We start from the raw sequence: 22,820 nt of genomic DNA on the forward strand, positions 1-22,820 counted from the left end.
AGAGTGTGTGTGAACCGCCTGTTCTGTCCTCGAGGCCTCCGGGGTTTCGGCGGCGGGGACGCGGACGGAGGGTGGAGACGCCGGGGAGGGCGGATGGAAGGGCGGGTGGGTAAGGCGGCTTCTCGCGGGCCGAGTGAGCGGGTGTCTTTCAGATTGTTTTGGGGGTGCACCTGGGACCGTGTTGGGGCTCCTGCACCCGCACAGTGCAGAGGCGGTGACTTTCAGACGCAACTACAGTTAAAGCGAGAACATCCACGCGGAGAGCGGTTGGTGCTCGGTGGCGACTCTCACACGGTTTTAGGTTTGAAAAACTTAGATTGGCGATTGTGGCCGTTTTATGCTGTCAGTCTGGGTTCAGCTTGGCCTGGAGGGGAGCTTTGGAGACCGAGGAGGGAGCAGAGCAGCAGCCAGACCCAGGGTGGATGGGCTTCCCGCACAACCGCAGCCCACCGCCCCACGACCCGCACGCCCCAGGCAGCGGCCCCCTCGGCCTTTCCCTAGTCCTCTGCCTCCAGAAGCCAGCATCCACCCCCGCTGCTCTGACTTCTCCACTGACTAATGTGTATCAGGTCACTAGATGAGTCCTTTTTTCATTAATATTCACGGTGGGTCTACAGCTGATTGGCCCATTGATATATCTACTCCTCTTTGTGCTTCTTAGAACCCCATTCCTAAAAGTTTTTATCTTCACAACACTTATTCCAACGTATTCTTGTGTAGAATTTACTACATTATGCCCTGTGTAGTTTTCTAGTATAATATATATATAACTTATTATCTGTCTCCTTTAACCAGAAACATGTCCCATGAGGGCAGGGAGTTTTTGTCTCCTGTGTTCTTGGTTGTGGTAAGAAGCATCTGTTGAGTTGAATAAAACCACGCAAATAAACCTCATAATGATGCATGTTTGGCAGGAGAGGCATCAACAAAAATTCAGCCTGACACTGTCTTCTCAAATGACCATGGTGATTTATATAAAAACACTGTATTTTTTTTTTTTTTTTTTTTTTAAATATTATTTTATTAGTTGGAGGCCAATCACTTTACAACATTTCAGTGGGTTTTGTCATACATTGACATGAATCAGCCATATAGTTACATGTATTCCCCATCCCGATCCCCCCTCCCACCTCCCTCCCCACCCGACTCCTCAGGGTCCTCCCAGTGCACCAGGCCCGAGCACCTGACTCATGTATCCCACCTGGGCTGGTGGTCCGTTTCACCATAGATAATATACATGCTGTTCTTTCAAAACATCCCACCCTCACGTTCTCCCCCAGAGTTCAAAAGTCTGTTCTGTATTTCTGTGTCTCTTTTTCTGTTTTGCATATAGGGTTATCGCCACCATCTATCTAAATTCCGTATATATGTGTTAGTATACTGTAATGTTCTTTATCTTTCTGACTTACTTCACTCTGTATAATGGGCTCCAGTTTCATCCATCTCATTAGAACTGATTCAAATGAATTCTTTTTAACGGCTGAGTAATATTCCATGGTGTATATGTACCACAGCTTCCTTATCCATTCATCTGCTGATGGGCATCTAGGTTGCTTCCATGTCCTGGCTATTATAAACAGTGCTGCGATGAACATTGGGGTGCACGTGTCTCTTTCAGATCTGGATTCCTCAGTGTGTATGCCCAGAAGTGGTATTGCTGGGTCATATGGCAGTTCTATTTCCAGTTTTTTAAGAAATCTCCACACTGTTTTCCATAGTGGCTGTACTAGTTTGCATTCCCACCAACAGTGTAAGAGGGTTCCCTTTTCTCCACACCCTCTCCAGCATTTATTGCTTGTAGACTTTTGGATAGCAGCCATCCTGACTGGCGTGTAATGGTACCTCATTGTGGTTTTGATTTGCATTTCTCTGATGATGAGTGATGTTGAGCATCTTTTCATGTGTTTGTTAGCCATCTGTATGTCTTCTTTGGAGAAGTGTCTGTTTAGTTCTTTGGCCCATTTTTTGATTGGGTCGTTTATTTTTCTGGAATTGAGCTTCAGGAGTTGCTTGTATATTTTTGAGATTAATCCTTTGTCTGTTTCCTCATTTGTTATTATTTTCTCCCAATCTGAGGGCTGTCTTTTCACCTTACTTATAGTTTCCTTTGTTGTGCAAAAGCTTTTAATTTTCATTAAGTCCCATTTGTTTATTTTTGCTTTTATTTCCAATATTCTGGGAGGTGGGTCATAGAAGATCTTGCTGTGATTTATGTCGGAGAGTGTTTTGCCTATGTTCTCCTCTAGGAGTTTTATAGTTTCTGGTCTTACATTTAGATCTTTAATCCATTTTGAGTTTATTTTTGTGTATGGTGTTAGGAAGTGTTCTAGTTTCATTCTTTTACAAGTGGTTAACCAGTTTTCCCAGCACCACTTGTTAAAGAGATTGTCTTTTTTCCATTGTATATCCTTGCCTCCTTTGTCAAAGATAAGCTGTCCATAGGTTCGTGGATTTATCTCTGGGCTTTCTATTCTGTTCCATTGATCTATATTTCTGTCTTTGTGCCAGTACCATACTGTCTTGATGACTGTGGCTTTGTAGTAGAGTCTGAAGTCAGGCAGGTTGATTCCTCCAGTTCCATTCTTCTTTCTCAAGATTACTTTGGCTATTCGAGGTTTTTTGTATTTCCATACAAATTGTGAAATTATTTGTTCTAATTCTGTGAAAAATACCGTTGGTAGCTTGATAGGGATTGCATTGAATCTATAGATTGCTTTGGGTAGAATAGCCATTTTGACAATATTGATTCTTCCAATCCATGAACACGGTATGTTTCTCCAACTGTTTGTGTCCTCTTTGATTTCTTTCATCAGTGTTTTATAGTTTTCTATGTATAGGTCTTTTGTTTCTTTAGGTAGATATACTCCTAAGTATTTTATTCTTTTTGTTGCAATGGTGAATGGTATTGTTTCCTTAATTTCTCTTTCTGTTTTTTCATTGTTAGTGTATAGGAATGCAAGGGATTTCTGTGTGTTAATTTTATATCCTGCAACTTTACTATATTCATTAATTAGCTCTAGTAATTTTCTGGTAGAGTCTTTAGGGTTTTCTATGTAGAGGATCATGTCATCTGCAAACAGCGAGAGTTTCACTTCTTCTTTTCCTATCTGGATTCCTTTTATGTCTTTTTCTGCTCTGATTGCTGTGGCCAAAACTTCCAACACTATGTTGAATAGTAGTGGTGAGAGTGGGCATCCTTGTCTTGTTCCTGATTTCAGAGGAAATGCTTTCAATTTTTCACCATTGAGGGTGATGCTTGCTGTGGGTTTGTCATATATAGCTTTTATTATGTTGAGGTATGTTCCTTCTATTCCTGCTTTCTGGAGAGTTTTAATCATAAATGAGTGTTGAATTTTGTCAAAGGCTTTCTCTGCATCTATTGAGATAATCATATGTTTTTTATCTTTCAATTTGTTAATGTGGTGTATTACGTTGATCGATTTGCGGATATTAAAGAATCCTTGCATTCCTGGGATAAAGCCCACTTGGTCATGGTAAAACACTGTACTTTTAAACAGTTCCAAAAAGTAATGGGTTTGCACAAATACTCCTAAGGTTTCCATCTCCCATTCAAGTAGTTACCTTCTCTGTGATCCAGCTGCACCCCATCCCCTCATGCAGGTCAGGGGTCAGAGGGCGACTAAAGAACAATTCTACTTGGAAGGGAACAGAAGTGCAGGTGATAAGTACTATCATCATCATGAGGCTCAGACAACAGCACCCATTAGATGCTGTGGGTTTTCTGAACTGCATCCATGTCTGTCACTTGGTGTCTTTCTGAGGTCATGGTGTTGTAGCAGTGTGTGTTCAGTTTGTACCAGGATTAGTTTCAAGTGACAAAAACCCAAAATATGAGGTGATAACATAATGGAAGTCTCTCCCCTTGCTGTGGCTGGTGGGACAGGCTCACCTTCAGGGATACTTACACTCCCCTCTGTGCATCCTCCCTGAGATTCAGGTGAGACTAGGCATCCTGTGTTTTATTCGCTAAATCTGGCAATGCTCAGCTCAGGTCAGCTGGTCCTGGTGTTCCGAGCACCTGGTGTGTGCTTAAAGGCTTTCACCCACTGGACAGGCCAGCAAATTTGGAATGAACTAGTTTCTTTGAGAATTGAAGTTCTGAGGTATAAAAAGGGCCTGCTTTTTGCAGATTCTTTCTATGAAAGCTGTGTCATGTACCTGAGATTAACAGGTACGCTCCCACCTGTGCTGTGCCAATGCAGCCAGGCCGGCACCACCCGTGTGCCTGGGGCCAAGGGGTCCTGGGGTGTGGGGTTTTGGTACTGAAACTGGGAAAGCGCCAGCTGGGACTCAGGGCACCCATAATAGAATCAGTAAAGGCGAGCCTGTCTCCTACTGAAGCATCAGTTTAACCCAGTGATTTTAGGAGCTGGTTTTACGTAACAATATTTTAATATATCAGCAGATCTGTTATTCCAAATGCACCTCCAGGACACTGCCTGCTTGTCCATCAGATGCTGGGGTAGGGCTCAGACAGCACTGCACTAGGGCTCCCCAGAAACTGCAGTGCTCCTGAGCTCAGGCACCCTGACATGTCACCCTCCCCACGAGTGCAGGGCCTGCCCTCCTGGGCCCTACGCTCCCCCACACCTCCTCTGGGCCACCCCTCTGCCTGTTGCTGCCGCTGTAAGCAAGTCATGTGCTCGCTGCCCCTGAGCTTTCAGCCTGTGCCCACCTCACCCAGTCAACCTGATACAGTATCACAGTGCAACATGCAGAAGTTTCCAAAACAGTGTCAACTCACTTCCATTTCAAAACAGATGAGGGAATAAGTTGTCAGCTGCAATGCACAAAGGAAAACAGTCTCACATTCAAACACCAAAAATATCAAGAAGCCCAGAGTCATGGTCACCCTCCCACCAGGAGCCCAGGAGAGGGAGGAGAGCTCTTCGGGGGAGGGGGCAGCCTTGGCAGGGATGTCGCAGCCTGCAGAAGTGCAGGTGAGCCGGCCTTCAGATGGAAGTCGGAGTGGTCTTGCTGAAGGGTCACTGCAAATACTGAACATGACACGATGTCCAATCTCCAAATGCAGTATAGAATATGAGCCGAGAGACAGAATACCAAACTATATTTACTGTTGACAGTAGTAAAGGACAACAAATAATGTACAAATTGGGGAATAAACACAAAAGAGCCGCAGACACCCCGCCTGTGCCCGAACAGCAAGGTACAGGGGAAGTGCAGACTTCTCCAGCGAGGTCTCAGGCGAGCAGGAGATGATGGTGGTTGTCCTGCCCAGGTGACCCGAACAGGCAGCCAGGGGCCGTCAGACAGGAGTGAGTCCGCACGGAAGGGCAACAGGACAACCATCGGAGGTTAACCAAAACAGACCCCAAAATGCACAGAACTGAAATCACACATAACGTGTAAGCTCCATACCAACTTGGGGAGCAGAGCACGGTCCTCGGGGAGAACCCGGAGGCATCTCTCACTTGTAGCCACACTTTGAAGCAGCTCTTTTACACAAAAACATAACAGCAAAATCAGCAATATTCTATCTTCCTTGTTTACATACAGACCATTGTTATTCATCAGAAGCAAATACTGGAGGAAATCTGAGGCCCTGGCACCGTGACCACAGCAGACGTGTGGGACTTAATTTCTTCTCTGTTAAGAAAAGGGGAGAAGCCCGTTTTTGTTGTGTCCAAGCAGTGTCACCGGCAGTTGGTGGCAATGGGTCCGGAGCCCCAGACCCCGCCCAGGGCTGCGTTACTGAAGAACTTCTTACCTTTTAAGAAACATTCCAGTATTTTCCCTTCAACTTTACTATATTCTGGCAAAGCTTACATTTCTAATATTTAGCATTAAAAAAAACCTGTGCCCGCAAGAAACAGTAAGTGAAAGTGTATCTCCCATACCAACCATGACCCCAAAACTCGCCCCAGAGAAGCACTCCCAGAGTAGTGACAGTTCTCTCCATGACTGGAAGGAGGTGGGTCAACACCTGGAGTGAGAGCCCCGTCTAGACAGAAAGCAGGCCACAAGCTTGGAGAAAATGTCATAAGAGGGAGAAAAAACGAAAAAGTAAAAACAAAGCCCAAGTCCCTCACCACGCATTTTGCCCAAACACAGGTACCAGGTGGTGGGCCTAGGGAGGCTGGGGACCATCACCACCATGGCACTCAAGTGCATCAGAGCAAAGTCCTCCTGGGGAATGTCCTCGGTGTCTGAGCCTCCCTGCTGATGGGCTTGACCACACGTCCACTGTTCAATAGCAAACACAGCACGGTGCCACGAGGGGATGGGGGCTCTAGAGGCCACTCCCCGAAAGGCAGCTGGCCACCCTGGAGCCCCCTGTCTGCTGCTGGAACACGTCGATGGTGTCCTCATCTTCCATCTCCAGCTGCAGGCACAGAAGGCATATCAGTGTCTTCTCATCCTGGGGGAGGACCCACCCCAACGCACCTGAGCCCACCCCCAGGTGGGCACATGAGGACAGAGGCTCAGCTATGGGTTTCCAGTTAGCCCACTTCTTCCCCAAGTTCTCCTAACAGAATCCACAACGCTAGGACCTTGACTGAAAGAGAAACTAAGTCCTGTTAAAAACAAAGTGTCTCAAGTTTTACTGAGAAACATACAAAATCAGATTTCAGCTAGGAGTGAGTGACCAGAAGTGCTGAGTCCTGGGGACCTCAGAGGTGGGGGTGGAGTCCACACGGGTGCTGCCAAAGCCAACTCCACCCCAAAGGAAGGGGTCCCTGTTGGCCTCCCCATCCCGTCGAGTAGCATCCTGCTCAGAAATCAAGAGCAGTACCCGTGAGGGGGAGGTGGGAGGGCCACGGGAGGACTCCAGTTGCATGCATGACATGACACAGCACGAGCATCGGCGGAGAGGCCAGCACGAGCATCGGCGGAGAGGCTGGGGGAGCCCACGGCTGCCCCCTCCCTCTGCGTAAGTGGCATGTGGTTCCCCACAGGAGCAGAGGTGAAACCTCTATAGAGCAGCCCTTTCACACTAAAGGCTGGCTCATTCTCCCCACGCTCGACCCCACAGTCATCCGGCTGACAAGAGTCAGGACTGTAGCCTGGACCCCAGGCTCTCCCTCCACGAGGAGTGATGTGCAGACCTGACAGAGCTGCACGTGGTGGCTGATGCTAGAGGAAACGGAGCACGCTGCACCCTCTCCGCCCGTGCCCCTTGGCATCAGTGCTCAGAGGGCAGGAGGTGGAGGCAGGAATGCAGCTGCAGACTAACGTTGCGGGTCCAGTGTCCCGACAACACGCGGTGGCAATCCCATCTGCCCAGCTCACCTAGAGCAGGGGTGGAGGTCGGGTCAGGGGGTGAGGACGCTGGGCCTCGGCCGTGACCCTGGACCACCTCAGCGGAGAACCAGCCCTCCTGCTCCTTCTCCCAACACTGATGAGGCTGACAAAGTACATTTTTCTCATTTGAAAACTGAACCTCAAAATTACAAAATCTAATAATCTAAGCCATTAAGAAAATGTAAGGTGAATTCACTGGCCATCCAGTGGTTAGGACTGCGCTTCCACTGCAGGGGGCTGAGTTCAATCCCTAGTCAGGAACTACCTATCAGAAGCCATGCAGCAACGCTCCAAAAAGAAAAAAGAAAAAAAAAAAAACAAGTAGAAAATGTATGGTGTTCTATATAAGCAGCAATCAGTAACTCTCAAACGTGAGCATTCCTGATGGCAGTTACACACGCAGGTCAGAAGTAGCCCTTGAGTGTAGACCTGCTGGGTTCCTACCTGTGCTGGGGTGTCTGTTTCATTAATTGGTTGTCCATCAAACCTGAATCGAATCTGTCTCATTGACAAGCCCTGAAAAGAAAAGCAGTTATCACTGTGTAAGTATTTCCCGCTAACACATCAGTTCAAAAAGAATCACACATTCATCAAAACACCAGACTTCTGAATACACAGATTTATGACCCAGTTGACTACAAAGTCTCACCACTGGGCCTGAAGCTCTGAGGCAGCTAGAAAACAGAGAGTTCCCCCAGGAAAAGGGAGCCACAGAACACAGTAAAAAACAAGGACTTTTGAAAATCAGAAATCATGACAGACACAAGATCACCCATGAAAAGTGGGAACAGAAAGTCGAGAAAACCTCCCAGAAAGGAGACCAACAGCAACAAACCCCATGCAGTCAGAGGAAATGATACAGATGAACACAGGTGACTAAATCAGATGGAATCCCACTGAAGAGGGACACAAATTGTCACTGAACTGACAGAAGGTCCAATTCCTGAACTGAACTGAGTTTCTAGGCCAAAGAGGCCGAGAACGTGCCCAGAAAAGTCTAAGACAAACCTGCCTACCTCAAAGCCCAGGAATAAAGTCCCAAAAGCTATCAGAGATAAACCACCTTACAACAAAGGACCGAGAATCAGAGCGTCAGTGAACTTCTCACACAAACGGGGGAACCTAGAAGAATGTGATGCAGCAACTCCGGAAAAGGAAAATGAATATCAACCTAGAAATTTATGTGCAGTCACATTACTCAAGTGTGAAGGTTTATAAAGCAAATCAGGTTCAGAGAAGCAGTACTCTTCTTATGCTTTCTGAGCAAGATACTGGAAGACATGCTTTATCAAGACAGGGGAAGAAGATTAGTCCAGAAAGATTAGTCCAGGAGGGGGGCCGAGGTCGTGGGCAGAAGGATTCCTGGGAGGCTCTGGGATGACCACAGAGCAGCAGCCCAGGCGGGGCAGGAGGGAGGGGGCCCGGGTGGGAAATAGTGCAGCACGGCAGGAAATGCAGGGCATAAAGTCACGATGGGACACCCTGAAATCAACACACACAGCCACCACCAGACCAAGAACAGGACTCAGACAAGAGCCAGGAATAAGCACAGGCTGCTGTGTGGCTGGGGTGGCTGCCTGGTCACAAAAGCAGCAGATTCCAGTGCAGGCTGGGTGCAGGGAGGGGGCTGTGTGTGGGGGCAGGGGCTGGCTGTGTGGACCACAGGTCAGAGAAGTTCCACCTTTCACAGGGGAAAATAATCTCCAAAATCCAAAATTTCTCCATGAAACAGAAGCACAAGTATATTTACCAAGAAAAAGTGGAAGAAAAAAAAAAAAAGAAGCTGGAATTGACAGTGACCTCCTCTGAGGAATAAAGCCTGAAAAGAGGGGAGAGAAAGAGGAAGCCATGGAGTTTTTTTAGGTGTTTTTAATAGTAACAACAAACAGGCCAAGGCAAGGGTTATCAAAGCCAAGAGTGGAAACTAAGGTCAAGGATTTCCGCATCCCCCACAGAGGACTGGCTCCTGTGGAGAGCACCAGGGGCCCCAGGGCACAGTCTGACACAGACACTCAGGGCGTCAGTGACTCTGATCACCATGGGAAGGCGCCAGTGAGGCAGCTCTTTGTCTTGTAAAGCAATAAATAAATGGAAGTGATGCTTTTGAACTGTGGTGTTGGAGAAGACTCTTGAGAGTCCCTTGGACTGCAAGGAGATCCAACCAGTCCATCCTAAAGGAGATCAGTCCTGGGTGTTCATTGGAAGGACTGATGAATCTGAAGCTCCAATACTTTGGCCACCTGATGCGAAGAGCTGACTCATTTGAAAAGACTCTGATGCTGGGAAAGATTGAAGGTGGGAGAAGGGGATGACAGATGAGATGGTTGGATGGCATCACCAACTCAATGGACATGGGTTTGGGTAGACTCTGGGAGTTGGTGATAGACAGGGAGGCCTGGCGTGCTGCGATTCATGGGGTCACAAAGAGTCGGACACGACTCAGTGACTGAACTGAACTGATTAAGTCTGTCTGGAGCAAACTGTGCCAGGGCAGTGTCTCCACAGACACAGAGGAGGAGGGATGGAATCCGTGGGAACCCACTGCTCAGACTGCAATAGCACCAGACACCTGCCCCACCCGGGGAAGCCCACCAGCCTGCATGGACACGAGCACACACACAGGCCCCTGCACATACATTCCACCGCACCCCCCACACACACACCTGGCGCTCGCAGTAGGCCTTCATCAGCTTGCTGAGCGGCGTGTGTCTCTTGATCTTGAACTGGACCACGGAGCCGTCCTGCCCGGCCACCTTCAGGTTGATGTGGTCGTTCTCCGTCTTCACTCCCTCCTGCAAAGACACGTGGATCTGGGTCTCCACCTGTCGCCCCACAACCACCACTGCTTCTTAAACGTCCCCGGCAATTCAGTCACTGGTGTGTCTGTCGTACCCCTATACAGAACTGACTTATAACTTCTGTTTGCTGAGTCAGGCAAATGCCCTGCCAACCTAGCGTTTGTCACAAACGTCAGCTTAAGGGGAAAAAAATCTGCCTAACACCAGAAAACAATGGAGAGAAGATCCACCTTTGTTGTAAGGTTGCTCTTAAGAGTGGAGCACAGCGGACTTATACTCAAGTGTGAGGGTGAATAAGACACCAGAGATGTTTCTGGCCAGAACAGCAGGCTGTGCAGTGGTTCAGGGTCCAGGCTGCCTGCAGCTTCCCCGCTTGCCTCCCAGGGAGGGCCACCTCAAGTGCGTCCTGGGTCACCAGTCCCAAATGAATGGGGTCACCGCCCTATTCTATTCTGACATGACCCATGGGACACTCCAAGCTGCTGAGCATCAGCAAGGTCTCTGGTCCTTGGAAATTACTGGAAGTTGATGCAAGAAGCTGGTGTTCCGAGCAGAGCTCAACCTGAGAGCACGCTGCTGGGGAAAAGAGGAGTTTCTGCTTTTTCACAAAATGATGAAGCTGACCTAAGTCAATTTGCATAGTCTGGATGGAGACCAAAACAAGTTTGTGTGCTTTCCCGGCCAAGTTCTCCTCTTCCTGGGGCTCTCTTTCCCCACCGCTCCCCCTTCCAAGCCCTGGGACCTGCTCCCCACCACATGGAGGGGAGAGGAAAGGAGGCCCCTGGAGATCAGAGTAGGGGAACTCGGAATGGCTCTGAGAAGTGGTCCCAGGAGGCAAGACTCTAGCAATGAGCCCCCGTCTGATGAAACTGGGGGTCCCACGATCAGCACCTCACCACTCCCCAGAGACCAATAATGCGTTTGCTTTTTCATCTTTTCAAATAAAGGTTTTATTTTTAAATAATCCTACATTTCCAAAAAAGTTGCCATATAGAGGCAGAGCACTCCTACATGCCCCACTGAGTCTCCCTGGTGTTAACATCTCACACACTGCAGTATGCGCCCTGCCCAAGAACATAACACCAGCACACCGCTAGCAACAAAACTGCAAGCTTTTTTGTATATCACCAGTTTTTCCACTAATACCATTTTTCTGTTCCAGAATCCAATCCAGGGTACCTCCTTGCATTTACAGATAAGATTTCCTCTCCATTTATTCTTTTAATTCTTTGCTGTTCATTGTGTTAAAATACACATAAAATTCACCATCTCAGCCATTTTTAAGTGTACAGTTTCTAGTATAAAATACAACCGCCACCACTATCCATCTCTACAACTCTTTTCATCTTGTAAAACTAAACTCTGTCCCCATGAAACCCTCACTCGTCCTCCCCCAGCCACTGGCAACCACCATTCTTCTGCTTCCATGAATCTGACTCCTCTAGGGACCTTCTGAAAGTGGATTCACAGTATCTGTCCTCTTGTGACTGGCTTACATCAAGCAGCATAATGATGTCTTCCAGGTTCATCCCTGATGTAACAAGGGCCAGGATTTCCTTTCTTTTTAAGCCTGAATAATACCGCTGTACACATAGACCAGGTCTGCCTGGTGGCTCAGGTGGTAAAGAATCTGCCTGCAATGCAGGAGACCTGGGTTAGATTCCTGGGTCGGGAAGATCCTCTGGAGAAGGAAATGGCTCCCACTCCAGTTATTCTTGCCTGGAGAATTCCATGGACAAGGAGCCTGGCGGGCTATAGTCCGTGGGGTCGCAGAGCTGGACATCACTGAGCGACTAACACTTTCACCCAGCAGTAGAGTTGCTGGAGCATATGGAAATTCTGCTTTTAATTCTTTGACGAACTTCCATTCTCTCTTCCATGGCAACTGCATCATTTTACATTCCCACCAATGATTCCAATTTCTCCACATCCTCTCCAGCACTTGCTGTTTTCTGTTTTGATTTTTTAAAGCAGCCATCCTAACGGGTGTCAGGCAGTATCTCGCTGTAGTTCTATCTGCATTCCCCTGATGATCAGTGATGTCAAGCATCATTCCACGAGCTTCTTGCCTATTCGTATGTCTTCTCTGGAGAAATGTCTATTCATGTTTTTTTGCTCATTTTTTAATCAGGTCACTTATTTTCTTGTTGAGTTTTAGGAGTTCTCTATATAGTCTAGATATTGATCCTTAATCAGATATGCAATGTAGAAGGAAAATCAAAAGGGAGTTGGTGTTGTTCAGAGAGCCCCTCAGACAGAACCCAGAGACCACTGAGGACGGGACTCACGCTCATCTCAACCCCGATGAAATCTGACCTGTGACCACGTCCTGTCCTGACGAAGCATCCAGGATACCTGCTTAAAACTCGAGACGCCTGTGGAACCCTGACCCTGAAACAACGTGTGACAGCCACCCCTTCAGGACACACATTTCCTTCTTTGTCAGAGTTCAACCTCATGGTTCTTGCCTTTGTAAGCCCCTGATTCTTTCTCTTACCCAGAAAGCCCTTTGTTTTACCCAAATCTGTGTCTCCCAAATCACAATTCTTAACACCCCAAATTACTTTCTTATTTGCAGCCTTCTGTGGGGTTTTTTGGGTTGATAGTGATTTGAAGATATCATCTCCCCTTTCTGTGGTTGCCTTTTTACCCTGTTCACAGTGTCTTTTGATGTACAAAATTTTTAAATTTTCATAAATCATTTTTTTTCATGACACCTGTGTCTTTGGTGTCATAATCAAGAAATCACCACCAAGTCCAATGTGGTGGAGTTTTTGTCCTATGCTTTCTCCTAAAAGTTGTATTAATTCTTACATTTAGGTCTTTGATGCATCTTGACTTAACTTTCAGATCTAGTGTTGAGAAGGGTCCAACTTCATTCTTTTACACATAGACATATGATGCATTTACTTTATTAATGAAAAAATATGGATGTGTTTAAAACAGAGAGATGCAGGGGCCAGAACATAAACAGAAAGAGGGCGGTGGCTACAGACCAGGCAAAGGAAGGCCAGACCTGGGGTGAATCCCTAATAATCAAAACTTGGAAAAAAGGAAAGGGAAGGATGAAACCCTAAAAACCAGAGCAGGGTTCACCTGGTCAGTCCCCTACCTGGACTCTCCAGGGGAGGCAAACTGTCTTCCCAACTGGTCCACAAGGTTTTCTTTGCACCAAGATGGCCTGGGGGTGTACCCCCTACCCCTCCCCTCCAGGCCCGAAGAAGAGAGCATCTCTTGAGTCAGAGCAGCCCGGCAGGAACCGAGGCCTTCGAAGACAAGGGTGGGGCGTGAGGCACAACCAGCTCGCTGTCTTGGAAGTAGTTAAAACAAGTTAATTCTACTGAACTAGGCCTTGGACATTGAACACGTGGGAGTGTTCCTGGGAGCACCCGAAGGGATGAGTACTGAGCGTATTTCACTGTATCTCATTGCATTTAAACTCAGGAAGAGGAGACCACCTACAGGTCATAAAGAAAGGCAGTGACATCTGCTCCCACCCCCACCGGAAAAGCAAAGGCAGCTCCTAGGAGGCTCCAGGGCGGAAAGGGCCGCGTCCACCGGGGCCCCACCGTGGGATCCCATCCAGGGGCTCCGTGCAGGCGCACCCAGCCCTCCCGTACGCACTAGGGTGCGACCTCCAAGCAGCAGCAGCGGGGTAAGAGAGGCTGCGCGCAGAGCAAGAGAGCAGACGAAAAGCTCCAGAAACCCCTTTCCAAGACTAGTTTTCACGGCCTTAGACCTTCGCGAGGACTGCCGGCCAGGGCACCAGACTGTGGAGCGCACACCGGAGAGCCCAGTGAGTAGAGCGTGCTCTGCACCGCGAGATGGGCGCACATCCAGGGGGCCGCAGAGGATCCAGACAGGTCAGGCCCCTCGGAGCCCCTGCGGGGCCTGCACCCTCTGGGCGCTCCGCAGCGAGGACTGAGGAGGGGACCCCGCGCACGCGGGGCAGTAGAGCCCAGGCCGGCTGGTCCCCGTGAGGGGCATAGTTAGGGAGGGTCCCGGCGAGGGAAGAGGTCCTAGGGAGGGGCGGTCCCAGAGATGGTTTGGGGACGCGGGCGAGGTCGGTGGAGGGAGAGGGTCCAGACTAGAAGTGCCGGCTTTCCCAGACTCGGCCCAACCGGGCGGGGTTCCCCGCAAGGCGGGCCGGGCTGAAGCCGGAGGGGTGGAGCTCAAACAGTGGAAGCGGGACCTGGGCGGAGTCGGAGCGCGAGGGCGGGGTCTGGGTAGGGGAGGTGCCTGGACTGGGCGGGGTCGGGGCGCGAGGGTGGGGTCTGGGTAGGGGCGGGGCCTGGACGGGGCGGGGCCCGAGGGAGTGGTCTGGGTAGGGGCGGGGTCTGGAAGGAGGGCGGGGCGCGACACCGGGCGGGGGGAGGGGAACCGAGCGGAGCTGCGCGGCGTGGGGGAGGGGTGGAGGGAGAAGGGGGGAGGGGAGGCTCAGCGGCGCTGCTCGACATGGGTCACAGCGGCTGGCGGCGGAGGGCGGCGGAGGGAGGCGGAGGGCGGCGGGGCCCCGGGGGCGGGCGCGGGGGCGGCGCGGGCATGGGGGCTGAGTCCGGACAGGCCCGCACCCGCCGGCCCTTACCTTGGGTTTCTCCTCGGACATGGCTGCGCTCGGAGAGCAGCGGGACAGCAGGCAGCCCCGGGTGAGCGACTCACGCTCTCGGCCCGCCGCTCTCCCGCCGCAACTGCTCGCGGGGCCGCGCTTTGCCCCCAAATCCCTGCGCGCAGGTTGGCTGGCGCGGGTCACGTGGCTGTCGCGCGTGCACGAGGCGCGCTCCCGGACGTCGGGCGCGTGCCCGGCCGGTCAGGGTTCCTGGCTGTTGGAAATGCGTCACTGGGCGGGCCCTGCGCGGTCAGGCGTCTGGCCTTCGGGGGTGCTCCGGACAGCGAGGCCTGGGGCCGCTGGAGGGGTCGGGGCGCGCTGCTACTCGGGGAGCGCACAGAGCAGCTAGGATCGAGGTCAGGAACGGTGCATAGGGCAAGCTGGGGTAGCAAGGGGTAAGCTGTGGGGCAGGGGGCGCTGAGACCCAGAGGTGCCCCGGGCAGCGAGGGCCCCGGGGGCCGTTGGAAGGCTCGCGGGGACCCCCAAGGGTGCCCAGAGATCCAAGCCATGAGGCCTGACACCTGATCTTGAAGCCTGAGAATGGCCTGTTCACCTCTTCAGTCCACGTCTCCGAACTGGCTCCTCACCTACCGCAGCTCCACCAGCCAAGACCCATTGCACTCGCTAGCTCCTAAGTAGTGCGTGCGTTTCTCAGAGGGAAACAAGGAAAATAAAGCCAGCCAGGCGAACCACCTCCACAGTGGCCCCAGGAGACCTGAGTGAAAGAGCTGCTCTGGAGGGGACCCCCGCTACTAGGAAAGGCCAGCTAACCTCCACTGAGGAGCCGAAGGTCAGGTCATGAGGAAGTGGGAGTGAGGAAGAATGCCTCCCAAGCCGACCCACCTGGCATCTCCGTCCATAAAGGACGCATGGTGTGTTCATTTAGCAAGGCCACACAGGCTCCAAAGTCCGCTGCCTGCACCCTGAGCTCCCGGTGAGCAGAGGCATCAGGGGGCCTTTCTAAGAGGGCCTCGGGGTGGTGGAAAGTCTCTAGTTCCATCCACTTTTCAACCTGTGCTCCTCGACTGTGTGTGGCTCCTTCCTCTCCCCTTGCCCAACCCCCTTCAGGGTACTTCTGAGCCTGGCGAGTGGAAGCTGAGCACTTGGGAGACAGTGGTCTAGCCCATTGGGTTCAGCTCATTGCCTGTCAATATCGAAAAGCCATAAAGTCAAGTTTTCATGGACCTTAATTTAACCGTTTTTGACTCTTAAAAATTCACTTCTTGGGACTTTCCTGGTGGTCCAGTGGTTAAGAATCTGCCTTGCAGTGCAGGCAATACTGATTCCCTGGTTGGGGAAACTTAAGATCCTACTGGACTTGAACCCACATGAGCTGCCATGAAAGCTCCTGAGTGATGCAAAGAAGATGTGCCACAACTAAGACCTGATGCAGCCAAAATAATTTTTTTTAATTATTTAAGAAAAGAGAACACTGACAAAACATTGTCAAAATCAACTTAAAAAAAAAATTTCACTTTGTGGCTAGAGGCACCATCTAGGAGAGGGGGAAAGAGCGCCCTAGAATGGAGCTGCCACATCACAGGCTGACAGTCTCTCAGTTGAAAGGTGTAGTCAGACCGGAACTCCATCTCAGCTAGGTCCAAAAGTTTGGTCCCTGTCATCCTGGAATGTGGCTGGTGGTGTCTGTTCCAGAGGATCTTGGCACAGTGGCCAGCTCAAGTGGTGCTTCCTGGAGAAGGGAGTCTCTGGAGCTGGCCCCTTCCAGGACAGAGGTGGACAACTGGGACCATAATCACCCCCTGCCCCCAGACAACTGGCTGTGGTGTAGCTTCAGATAGGTAGTGTTCAGACCCATCACCCATCAGTGACTCTAAGACACCAGCAGCTATAAAATATGACATTGTTTTATTTAACACAGACACATTAAACTATGCAGGTTACATGTTAGAATTGATGAAATTCAGTATCTAAATGTGTTACAAAAGGAATTACACTATGGTTCATTCATATAATGAACAGCTATGCCACTATTAAATGTGTTTAAAAAAAAAAGTTGATAACAGGAAAAGATGTTCATATGTTGATGACTTTTTTATGAAGCAAATTATAAAACTATTATGGTTTTGAACTACCAGAAAATTTGTATAAAATATTTTGAAAATCTGAAGATACCAGATAGCTGCCAAAACAGAAAAGACTTTTTCTGAGGGGCAAAGTTCCCGGGAAGACAGGAGGTGGTTTTCCTTTTCAGGTATTTGATAATTAGTATGATGGGGTTGCAAACAGTCAGACACAACTGAAGCAACTTAGCTTGCATGCACACACAATGTATCAGCTTCCCAGGTGGCGCCAGTGGTAAACGCCCTGCCCGTGAAGGAAACAAGTGATGGGTTGGGAAAGATGCCCTGGATTAGGAAATGGCAACACACTCTAGTACTCTTACCTGAAAAATTCCATGGACAGAGGAGCCCGATGGGCTCAAATCCGTGAAATTACAAGGGGTCGGAGGTGACTGAGTGACTGAGCAGCATTTATATATTCTTGCTATATTACATACTCTATTCTAGTTTCTCATTTTAGAGCTAGTATAATTTCCTTTGCTTTAATCCTTGCTCTGCTGCTTTTACTAACCAGGTAACCTTGGATGCAAAATTTGTGCTTCAACTTCCCTGTGAATGGCTCAATAATGGTACCTACCTCATTCCGTTAATCTGTATGAAGGTAGCAGAGTGCAAGTCATGTAAGTGCTACGTAAATACCTTGTTATTTTCTACTGTTTCCTTTTACCTGTTTTTATGACTATGTTAATTGGTTTTGTTGATGCCTTGTTCTTGCAGTGGTTTGAAAGTTATTTCTCATTTTCTTGGGAAAATCCACTCCCTCTGCTTCTATTTTATTCTAACCTAACTTCCAGTTCAGAATCATCCCTTCCACTGTGTCTAATCTGTTCTTAAACTCATCTAGCTTCAACAATTGCATTTTTGTTTGCAGATTTCGATTTTTGTATAGATTTCACTTATCAGCTGAAGATTTCCATCTCATAAACTATTTCCTTGAACATATTATTTAAAGTTATTTTTAAATCTATCTATAATGCCAGTGGATTTATTATTAATATATACATATTTCTTTCCCCTTGATTTTGATCATTTGATTTCTGGTTTTCTCCATGAACTTTCTATTCTGAATATTGTATATGAAGATATTTTAGTGAATTTGAGGCCCCAAGTGATGGTGTTTTGTTAATGGCTACTGAGCTGCTACGTCATGGGCTATGTGTGTGCTTGGATGCTCAGACGTGTCTGACTCTTTGTGGCTCCTTGGACTGTAGCCCGCCAGGCTTCTCTGTCCATGGGGATCTTCCAGGCAAGAATACTGGAGTGGGTTGTTATTTTCTACTCTAGGAGATCTTCCCCAACCCAAGGATCAAACTCACATCTCTTGTGTCTCCTGCATTGACAGGCAGATTCTTTACCACTAACGCTGCCTGAGAAGCCCAAGAATAAATAAATACCAGTAATCATACTAGATATTAGTGGATTAAGTTGTTTCATTTAAAGACAGTCGCTTCCTAAATGGGTCAAAAAAGTACAACTATGTTTGTAAGAGATACAACTGAAGAGTAAAAGAAAGGGTAAAAATAAAAGGCAAATTCACTATAGCTTATAACAATTTTTATATCAGATAAAATACACTTCAAGCCACAAAGCATTAAATGGACAATGAGAGATACATTCAGTTCAGTTCAGTTGCTTAGCTGTGTCTGACTCTTTGAGACCCCATGGACTGCAGCCTGCCAGGCTTCCCTGTCCATCACCATCTCCTGGAACTTGCTCAAACTCATACCCATTGAATCAATGATGCCATCCAACCATCTCATCCTCTGTTTTCCTCCTCTCCTCCTGCCTTCAGTCTTTTCCAACATCAGGGTCTTTTCCAATGAATCAGTTCTTTGCATCAGGTGGCCAAAGTATTGGAGCTTCAACCTCAGCGTCAAGAGAGATACATTATCAATACATTAGTAACAGGTTCATTCCACCAAGAAGCAAGTAGGAAAATGCAAATAGGAGTCTGACTCTGGTTTTTTTTTGTTTTTTGTTTGCTTGTTTTAGGCTATTCACTTTACTGACCAGAAGATCGTCACAAAGAAAAAATTGGCATCCCTTTTCATCCATTAATATTTTTAATTTTTATTTTATATTGGAGTATAGTTGATTTACAATGTTGTATTAGTTTCAGGTGTAAAGCAACTTGATTCAGTTTTCAATACCCATATATCCATTCTTTTTCAATTCTTTCCCCATATAGGTTATTACAGAGTGCTGAGTAGAGTTCCCTGTGTACTGCAGTAGGCTGTTGTTGATTATCTGTTTTATTATTTTTAAATTTTTATTTATTATTGAAGTGTAATTCAGTTCAGTTCAATTCAGTTGCTCAGTCATGTCTGACTCTGCGACCCCCTGTACTGCAGCACGCCAGACCTCCCTGTCCATCACCAGCTCCCAGAGTTTACCCAAACTCATGTCCATTGAGTCAGTGATGACATCCAACCATCTCATCGTCTGTCATCCCCTTCTTCTCCTGCCCTCAATCCTTCCCAGCATCAAGGTCTTTTCCAGTGAGTCAGCCCTTCACATCAGATGGCAAAAGTATTGTAGTTTCAACTTCAATATCAGTCCTTCCAGTGAACACCCAGAACTGATCTCCTTTAGCATGGACTGGTTGGATCTCCTTGCAGTCTGAGGGACTGCAAGTCTTCTCCAACACCACAGCTTAAAAGCATCCATTCTTCAGCGCTCAGCTTTCTTTATAGTCCAACTCTCACATCCATACATGGCTACTGGAAAAACCATACCCTTGACTAGACGGACCTTTGTTGACAAAGTAATGCCTCTGCTTTTTAATATGCTGTCTAGGTTGGTCATAACTTTCCCTCCAAGGACCAAGCGTCTTTTAATTTCATGGCTGCAATCACCATCTGTAGTGATTTTGGAGCCCCCCAAAATAAAGTCAGCCACTGTTTCCACTGTTTCCCATCTATTTGCCATGAAGTAATGGGACCAGATGCCATGATCTTAGTTTTATGAATGTTGAGCTTTAAGCCAACATTTTCACTCTCCTATTTCACTTTCATCAAGAGCCTCTTTAGTTCTTCACTTTTTGCCATAAGGGTGGTGTCATCTGCATATCTGAGGTTATTGATATTTTTCTGTATTAGTTTCTCCTGTACAATGAGGGGAATCAGCTATATGTATAAATATATCCCCTCCCTCTAGGACCTCCCTCTCATTTCCCCACATCCCACCCCTCTAGGTAACTGCTGACATCTTTGAAACCTCATCCCTGAGTCTTTTCTTTCTCTCCACATCTTAGCAGACAGAAAAGAAAGCCTGAGCACTGCCTCCCTTGGTACCAGCGGGAAATTCAAACCATGCAGGAGGCACCTGCCTGTGCTGGAACCCTCACCAAGGCCCCACCCCTAACACAACAGAAGCACAGGTGCGTCTCCTTTCCTGGCTCTCAAGTCATTTTTAGACCAGCTTGAGGGGCCTGCACTGGTCACCCCAGAAAGCCTCCTTGTGTAAGGGATAAACATCTCCATACCTTCTTAGTGTGTGTGTGTGTGTGTTGTTATCAGTCTGACAGCTGGACCAAAGTTTGGGTGAGAGTCCATCTTCTTTCTGAAAGATGTTACAATGACAGAAACTAAGTAAGCATTTAGAAGATCTGAGTAACATAATAAACTTGTGATAATAAACTTGCACCTTTTATTACAAGGGGGCTTCCCTAGTAGCTCCAATGGTAAAGTGTCTGCCTACAATGCAGGAGACCCGGGTTTGATCCCTGGGTCAGGAAGATCCCCTGGAGAAGGAAATGGCAACCTGCTCCAGTACTCCTGCCTGGAAAATCCCATGGACCAAGGAGCCTGGTCGGCTACAGTCCATGGGGTCGCAAAGAGTCAGACATGACTGAGCGACTTCACTTCACTTCTTCACTTTTTGTATTACAAGATGGTGGAGTAGAAGGACATTCGCTTATCTTCTCCTGTGAGAACCCCAAAACTGCAACTAACCGCTGAACAACCATCAACAGGAGAATGTTGGATCCCACTACAAAAAGATACCTCGTGTCTCAGTGCAAAGGAGAAGCCCCAACAAGACACTGGGAGGGGTGAAATCACATTTAGGATCAAACCTCATACCAGCTAGAGATGCTTGGAGGATTCAAACAAAACGTTGTGCACACCAGGACCCAGGGACCCTACAGGAGACTGAACCAGACCTGCCTTTGAGTGTTTGGGCATCTCCTGAGGAGGCATGGGTCAGCAGTGGCCTGCTGCAGAGGCAGGGGCTCTGGCTGCAGCAGACCTGAGAGGTGTGTGAGCTCCACCATAAAGCCACTGAATTGACAACCCATAAATTCGAGCACAATTATACCAAAGAAGTTCTCGCACTGTTGCAAAAGTGCTTGGGTCCACAACAGATTTCCCAACCTGGGTATCTGGCAAAGGGACTTAGAACCCCCAGGGAATTTGACTTTGAAGGCCGGTGGGATTTGATTACTGAACTTCCACAGGACTGGGGAAACAGACTCCTGGAGGGCACAAACAAAACCTTGTGTGCACCAGGACCCAGGAGAAAGGAGCAGTGACCCCACAAGAGACTGAGCTACACTTGCCTGTGAGTGTCTAGGAGTCTCCGGCAGAGGCATGAGTTGACAGTGGCCTGCTGTGGGGTCAGGGGGCACTGAATACAACAGTCTTGGCATAAGTCCTTTTGAAGGAGGTCTCCATTACCCCTACCATCATTTGGCTTCAGGCCAAACTACAGGGGGCCCCAACCCCTAATGCCTCAGGCCAACCAGTCCATCCTAAAGGAAATCAGTCCTGAATATTCATTGGAAGAACTGATGGTGAAGCTGAAACTCCAATACTTTGGCCACCTGATGTGAAGAACTGACTCATTGGAAAAGACCCTGATGCTGGGAAACATTGAAGGCAGGAGGAGAAGGGGATGACAAAGGGTCAGATGGTTGGATGGCATCACTGACTCAATGGATATGAATTTGAGTAAGCTCCGGGAGTTGGTGATAGACAGGAAGCCTGGTGTGCTGCAGTCCATGGGGTCACAAAGAGTCAGACTCCACTGAGTGACTGAACTGAACTGAAACTACAGGGAGGGAACACAATCCCACCTGTCAACAGAAAATTGGATTAAAGATTTACTGAGCATGGCCCCACACATCAGAGAGAGACCCAAATTACCCCACAGCCAGTATCTCCCATCCAGGAAGCTTCCATAAGCCTCTTACCCTTATCCATCAGAGGGCAGACAAATAGGATGGAAACCACAATTACAGAAAACTAACCAAACTGATCACTTGGATCACAGCCTGTCTAACTCAATGAAATTATGAGCCATGCCGTGTAGGGCCACCCAAGATGGATGGGTCATGGTGGCGAGTTCTGACAAAACATGGTGCACTGGAGGAGGGAATGGCAAACCACTTCAGTATTCTTGCCTTGAGAGCCCCATGAACAGTATGAAAAGGCAACAAGATATGACACTGAAAGATGAACTCCCAAGGTCAGCAGGTGCCCAATACGCTACTGGAGAAGAGTGGAGAAGTAGCTCAGAGAAAAATGAAGAGGCTGAGCCAAAGTGAAAACAGTGCCCAATTGTGGATGTGACTGGTGATGGAAGTAAAGTCCAATGCTATAAACAACAATATTGCATAGGAACCTGGAATGTTAGGTCCATGAATCAAGGTAAATTGGAAACAGTCACACAGGAGATAGCAAGAGTGAACATTGACCATTTAGGAATCAGTGAACTAAAATGAACTGGAATGAGTAAATTTAATTCAGATGACAATTATATCTACTACTGTGGGCAAGAATCCCTTAGAAGAAATGGAGTAGCCTTCATAGTCAACAAAAGAGTCCAAAATGCAGTACTTGGGTGCAATCTCAAAAATGACAGAATGATCTCTGTTTGTTTCCAAGGCAAACCGTTCAATATTACAGTAAATCCAAGTCTAGGCCCCAATCACTAATGCTGAAGAAGCTGAACAATTCTATGAAGACCTATAAGACCTTCTAGTACTAACACCAAAAAAAGATGTCCTTTTCATCATAGGGGACTGGGATGCAAAAGTAGGAAGTCAAGAAA

The 22,820-nt window shown here is 48.1% G+C and overlaps 1 protein-coding gene across 1 annotated transcript; it reads right to left on the minus strand.

Moving 5' to 3' along the window:
- Nucleotides 1-5,074: 5,074 nt before the first annotated feature.
- Nucleotides 5,075-14,823, minus strand: SUMO3 (small ubiquitin like modifier 3). The gene is made up of 4 exons (XM_065943158.1): nucleotides 14,668-14,823; nucleotides 9,948-10,076; nucleotides 7,729-7,800; nucleotides 5,075-6,364 (listed from the first exon to the last, which is right to left on the minus strand). The coding sequence occupies exons 1-4, from the start codon at nucleotides 14,686-14,688 to the stop codon at nucleotides 6,272-6,274; spliced, it is 315 nt and encodes a 104-aa protein (XP_065799230.1). The 5' UTR covers nucleotides 14,689-14,823; the 3' UTR covers nucleotides 5,075-6,271.
- Nucleotides 14,824-22,820: the final 7,997 nt, after the last annotated feature.

This window comes from Muntiacus reevesi, chromosome 8, assembly GCF_963930625.1.
Source record: "Muntiacus reevesi chromosome 8, mMunRee1.1, whole genome shotgun sequence".
Lineage (NCBI taxonomy): Eukaryota > Metazoa > Chordata > Mammalia > Artiodactyla > Cervidae > Muntiacus > Muntiacus reevesi.